This window comes from Oncorhynchus kisutch, linkage group LG25, assembly GCF_002021735.2.
Source record: "Oncorhynchus kisutch isolate 150728-3 linkage group LG25, Okis_V2, whole genome shotgun sequence".
Lineage (NCBI taxonomy): Eukaryota > Metazoa > Chordata > Actinopteri > Salmoniformes > Salmonidae > Oncorhynchus > Oncorhynchus kisutch.
Window position 1 is genome coordinate 15,733,014 of NC_034198.2, and position 6,630 is coordinate 15,739,643.

The following is a 6,630-nucleotide window of genomic DNA, read 5'->3' on the forward strand; positions in this document are numbered from 1 at the left end:
TCAGTTAATACAAAGAGTAGATTAATATACAGTACTACAGTTAATAACGACTCTCGACATAGAGAAGGCCCAGAAGGTAAGCAACACTGAGATTAACTTGATAGACAACAATTTTCCAGAATACCTCAAGGTTTCCAGTATATCAGAACTTGAAAAACTCTCCGGACACTTGGTGAATGGCACATTGGTTGGAGGCAAAGTTTGCTCTTAAACTGAATCAGATAAATCTCCATAGTAAGGCATACTGTTCTTTCCAGAAAACATAATTTAATGTTATTTCTCACATACAAAAAAATTTCATATAAAAATACATTAATAACAGATGTTTTGTCTTGAATGAGATGGTTTTGTGTGGAGTAAAAACAACCACTTGGCCAAGAGGAGAGTTAGGAACTCACATATCTAAATAACACAACACTATACAATAGGGTGTGTTCTCCAGGCAGACACACAAGTATATACGTCATTTACCCCCCCCAAAAGAAAAGAAAACACACAAAACTAACACTGTTCTGAGGAGGTCCTACTATACTAACCGGAAGAAACTGACCAGTTTTGGCACTTCATTCTAAATCCAAAAGACATATGTAGGGCTTATGGGAAACCACAACATTGAGTTGGTTCCTTTATAATACACCACATCTCTTTCACTTTTGTTGAGACGTGTTTCATGGAGAATATAAACCCATCATAAAAAAAGGCTGCTCTGGTCTGTGACATATCTCTCTATTGGAATAAATAAAGGCACTTTGTTCTCCAGATAATACTGTATTGGTAAAACGCTATGGTTGAGACTCTTCGCTCTGTAGCACCTGGAGAAGTGTGATCGTACCCGTTAGATAGACTTAGGTCACTGTAGAAAGGCAGGCATGGTGGAAAAGCCTAGTCTTAGAGAGGACATCGTGTGAAACTGGTGTGACATATTAAACCAGATCGGAGTAACATTTTGTGTGACGGTAACCGAACGTAGCAGGCGTGAAAAAAACACTTAGTGGGTCGGCAGAAACCGTAAGCATCCGTTTTTGTAGGCTTTGCCTCTTCTCTGCTCCCCCCCACCCCAAAAAACGAGATGCTTCCGGTTTCTCTAGACTCCCGCTGAGGGTTTGAGAACAGGGACAGTCAGACTAGCTTATTGGGCATGAATATGTTATGATCATACATATAACTGTTATTATTATTTTATTATTATAATACTATAGCTTCCAATCGACTCAATGCAGGGCAAGGTATAGAGATTGGTTATCTGACCCGTGCAGAGAGTATGGCTGGGGTTTGGTTGGGGGGGGTTGTGATTGGGTGGTTTTGATGTAGTGGTTCCTATAGAAGGAGCACATGGCTTGAAAGTGTGGTGTTTGGGTGGGCATGGCTGGTGACTGGGTCCTGAAGGGTCACTACCATGGCGCTGGTCTCTGGTTGGTTTGGCAGAGGTGACTCCTGGGGGGTTGGGGGGGGGGCGTGGCTGTTGTCCAGAGCATGGCAACGAGCAAGCCACAGGCGGAGATGGGCGGGTCATCAGTGGGTACAGAGGTCAAGGGTTAGTCGCTGTGGCAGCTGGGGAGGGGGGGGGGGGGGTTAGGAGACAGACGGACAGACACAAAGAAATTAAGGAAACAAAAAGACACATAGAAAAAGATAGAAAGAGATTAGTGTCAGCTAGTGGTGTCAGATTTACTGCAGTCACACACACACAGTGTGAACATACATAACACCTTCATAAACACTACATAGGAATTTAGAAGTCAATGGCTGCAAGTTGACGTAAGGTCTGGCATATGCAGTAAGTGACACAATGTGAGATGCCAACCAGCGACTGCTGACATAGGCAGTTATGAATGCTTATGTATTGTTAATGAAGGCATTATAAAAGGTGCCCTTTGTAGAATGTATGAGCACTGCTACAGTGAGGCTAGCTGCACTACAGACAGAGAAACCATGGAGACAAGGTATGGTTTTGTGGCAGGGCGTGAGAATGTCACTGACATCTAAAGCTGTTCTGACTAACGCAGTGTTTCTCAACCCAGTCTATGGGGGCCACCAGTAGTTTCACATCATCTAGTCAACTAATAATCAATACCTCGACGGAATAGATCAGGTATGTGAAGCGGCTGGTGGGTCCTGAGGGGTGGCTTAAACACAGTTTAATGGTTAGCAGCAGTCAGGGTGTATGTTATGGTGTCTTGACAGAGAAGACCAAATGCAATGAGGACCAATTAATTGATTAAAAATGATCTGGTATGGTTTCCAGACTGCTGTTAAGCATTAGAGATGTAATCCGCTAGAGAAGCAGAGAGACCTGCAGTTACCGAGAGCCATGAGATGTTAAGAGATGTGGTTTTAGAAGGAATTAATTAAGAACATATATTTTTTTTTACAGATATTTTCTAATAATAATAATAACTTTTAGACATGTATTTATTTTTTTGTCATTTTTTTTTTATATCAAACATTGGTTCTCTACGTTTGCAAAATAAATACAAGCGAGAGCTTCGCGCCTGTAGTGTAAACTCTAAAGAAAACATCCCCAAGAATGCAACAACACGTCCTGCTCATAGCTTAAAATGATATTCATATTTTTTTTTTTACAATCACACAAGTAAACTCTATTTTCCAAGCACATAAGCAACAACTACAATAATCTCCAAAGAATAGGGCAAGCATAATGATATGACAATGGAATGTCTTTTCGAAATGATATCTAATGTCAACCCATCCCTAACCCACAAAGGTCCAGTAATCCTTACTTTACACTCCATATCTCCGAATGCAGATTTCAGTAGTATAGGGTCATGTACTGTATAAGGTCGTATGGATACTGGTTATAAGAAGGCTGCTTCAGCTTCAAGTACTGTGTGTCTCTGATCCATAATATACAAAACAATCATTAGAAAACCATATCAATAAATAAAAGAGTAGATCAAAAAAGTAGTGTTGACTTTTACAAAATCAAATCAAAGGAATGGTGTAATTTAAGACGGTATAAAAGAGATGACCCTGCTTGTCTCTTAGGTTGAACAGTTGTGAAACAACCGGCAAAAAGGGGGGGGGGGGAAGAGAGCGAGAGATAAATAGTATTTGAAGAGAACTCTAAATCAAGAGAGTCACAAGGTCACAGTCACATGGAGGAACGGTCCAATCTAAAAGCAGGGGACAACCTCACATGCCTTCCTCTATCTGACAGAGGGGCTATGAGCGCCCTGGAATATTCACCCCTGGAACGGACTCGTCCATTCCGAACACTACCCTCTCTCTGCTCTGTGACAGACTGTTGTTTGACTTTAACACACAGCTCACTGTTTGACCTTCCCCTCACATTCTGGTCTCATACCCCTCTTAGCAGGCGGCACACAGGTCAACTAACAGACACACACATGAACACACACACACACTGGCGCGCACACACACAAAATCACTCACAAATGCGTATCCCCACTCACACTGTCTAGTGATCTAACTGACCTCTGTCGGTGTTCACTACTCTTTGGTAAGGATGGACCCTCATATTGTGGCGTTGCACCTTAGCCGTCATCGCTCCTGCTCACCACGCAACCACATTACCAAAACACCAAAACACAGGGGGTTAACAGTGACATCATCAAACAGTTACATTAAGAAGACAGTCAAGAGGCCCATCCCAGATAGGTGTATGTATGTATGTATGTATGTATGTATGTATGTATGTATGTATGTATGTGTGTGTGTGTGTGTGTGTGTGTGTGTCTGAGGTCCATATGTAGGAGGGAGTTTATCTCTCAGCCTTTGGTTTGGAAAGCCATACCTGGAGACAGAGAGAGAAATACAACCGGGTTACAACACAACAACACAACCCTCATTCCCAAATGAACTTGATCTGTGTGTGTGTGTGTTTACCTAATACTCCACTAGTGTCCATGGGGTATTCTAGTATAGATGGGGTTAGGGTGTAGGGGGAATATTCGTAGGGAGTGTAGAAGAATCCTCCTGATTCAGGTGATTGCTGCATCAGTCCTGCATGCTGATTGGCTCCTTGCATGAGGGCCTGCTGACTCTGGATCTGACGAATCAGGTGAGGCATGAGATTGGGCTGCTGAACAGGGGCGGGGTTTCTCATAGCCTGCTGCATAACAGGGGAGGGACTGGAGATGAGCCGAGGCTGCTGAGAGGAGGCTAGGGAGAAAGCCATAGTGGCTGCTCGCACACACACACGCACACACACACACACACGTAAACACGCAGAGAGAGAGAGAGAGAAACAAATAGAAAATCATTACTAGTTGGAAACAAGAACATCAAAAAGCCCCACCGACAGTTTCAGGACAGGCACTTTCTACACTATTAGGGGAAAAAATGCTATCGAGAACCTAAAAGGATTCTTCGGCTGTCCCCATAAGAGAACCATTTGAAAAAACATTTTTGGTTCCAGGTAAAAACCCTTTTGGTTCCAGGTAGAACCATTTTGGGTTCCATGTAGAACCATTTTGGGTTCCATAAAGAACCCTTTTGGGTTCCATGTAGAACCATTTTTGGTTCCATATAGAACCCTTTTGGGTTCCATGTAAAACCCTTTCCACAGGGGGTTCTACCTGGAACCAAAAAGGGTTCTCCTATGGGGACAGCCGAAGAACCCTTTTGAAACCCTTTTTTCTAAGAGTGTAACGGTGTCATCCTTACGTTGCTTGATGTTGGCGTCTCTGTAGGTTCCATTGAGAATGGCCAGCTCCATCAACTGCATCTTCTTTAGACTGTCCTCTCCTTCAGCCTACACACATGCCCGCACACGCACACACACACACACAGGACATTTAATATCCGTCTAGTTGGCTGAAAGTTGGATTACGTTACACTCTGGTGAACAGATTGTGAGTGGTGTAGGCCTGAAGCTGTACAGCTAGACCAGCAAGGTTAAACTAACAGGTATCATTAATCCCCACCCCCACTCTCAGGTCTTCTAGGTTAACTTTATGTACTGTTACTAGTATACATTGGCAAAAAATATATATATATATTCTAGATGTCTTGTCTTATAATCAGGTGAATGAGAATTGCCAGGGGAAGTAATCAACATTTTAAAATGAATATATTTGGTAGATAGTTGTAAATGATTTTTGCCCTACCCACAGTTAACTTTAACATAGCCTATTAGCTAGAAGGGTAACTCCCAAAACATTTAGATATTTTTGCCGACCCCCTGCGGTACCTCCACCGACCCCAGTTTGAATTTCCCTGCTGTAAGTCAATGCAGTGCGATTTGAGAGTTTGGGTGGAAGTTCACAACGACTTTATTCAACGTTGAATTCGGGAGTGAGAGCAACATTCTTAGCAATATTCTGTCTGTGGTGTGGGGGCATTGGGTAGGTGGCTAAGAGAATGTGAGAATTGTTGAGGGACGCATGGAAAGAGGTGATGTGAGAAAAGAGAAAGAGAATGAGGAGGAGGGAATGAATTGAGTGTGAGAGAGGAGTGAAAGGAGTGATAGAGTGAAGAGAAAGAGTGAACAGTCTCTCCATTCATCCCCTCCTCCTTTCACAACACGCATTACCATGGAGACGCCTTTATAGATGCTGCCTGGCGAATTACACACACACAAACACAGACACGCACACACACACATCCCACTGGGCACAGACATCAGTTCGACGTCTAGTTTTAATTTACATTTGGTTGAGTTGTCAACTATTGGGTATTAAACGTGAAATCAACAAAACATTTCACCATGTCATGGAATGTAGGTTAAAGTGGGGTGAAAAAAAATACGGAATGACCTTATGTTGATTACTTCTTGCAAATACAATTCATTTTCCACGCTGATTCCACGTCACCACATAGATTTTTGGGGTTGAAATGAAGTGGACACAACGTTGATTCAACCAGTTTTTGCCCAGTGGGACATACTGTGTACAATATACAGTGGAAGACGGAAGTTTACATACACCTTAGCCAAATACATTTAAACTCCGTTTCACAATTCCTGACATTTAATCCTAGTAAAAATTCCCTGTCTTAGGTCAGTTAGGATCCCAACTTTATTTTAAGAATGTGAAATGTCAGAATAATAGTAGAGGGAATGATATATTTCAACTTTTATTTCTTTCAACATATTCCCAGTGGGTCATAAGTTTACATACACTCAATTAGTATTTGGTAGCGTTGCCTTTAAAATGGTTTAACTTGGGTCAAACGTTTCGGATAGCCTTCCACAAGCTTCCCACAATATGTTGGGGGAATTTTGGCCCATTCCTCCTGACAGAGCTGGTGTAACTGAGTCAGGTTTGTAGGCCTCGTTGCTCGCACACACTTTTAAAGTTCTGCCCACAAATTTTCTATAGGATTGAGGTTAGGGCTTTGTGATGGCCACTCCAATACCTTGACATTGTTGTCCTTAAGCCATTTTGCCACAACTTTGGAAGTATGCTTGGGGTCATTGTCCATTTGGAAGACCCATTTTCCACCAAGCTTTAACTTCCTGACTGATGTCTTGAGATGTTGCTTTAATATATCCACATGATTTTCCTTCCTCATGTTGCCATCTATTTTGTGAAGTGCACCAGCTCCTCCTGGAGCAAAGCACCCCCACAACATGATGCTGCCACCCCCGTGCCTCATGGTTGGGATGGTGTTCTTCACCTTTTTCCTCCAAACATAACGATGGTCATC

The 6,630-nt window shown here is 42.5% G+C and overlaps 1 protein-coding gene across 3 annotated transcripts in view; it reads right to left on the reverse strand.

Moving 5' to 3' along the window:
- Positions 1 to 247: 247 nt before the first annotated feature.
- LOC109870089 (protein quaking-B-like) overlaps positions 248 to 6,630 on the reverse strand; it is a 17,365-nt gene continuing 10,982 nt past the window's right edge. Inside the window, exons 5-8 of one of the 3 annotated variants that reach the window (XR_002252096.2) lie at positions 4,648 to 4,735; positions 3,868 to 4,164; positions 3,457 to 3,775; positions 248 to 1,551 (exon numbers count right to left, since the gene is read on the reverse strand). Coding sequence is in view for 2 of the 3 variants with exons in the window: in XM_020460423.2 (XP_020316012.1) it covers positions 1,529 to 1,551; positions 3,457 to 3,531; positions 3,868 to 4,164; positions 4,648 to 4,735 (483 nt within the window). In the remaining variant the exon portion in view is untranslated. Of the gene's footprint in view, positions 1,552 to 2,549; positions 3,776 to 3,867; positions 4,165 to 4,647; positions 4,736 to 6,630 lie in introns of those variants that run through there. The other 2 variants (XM_020460423.2, XM_031804830.1) reach the window with 2 other exon arrangements.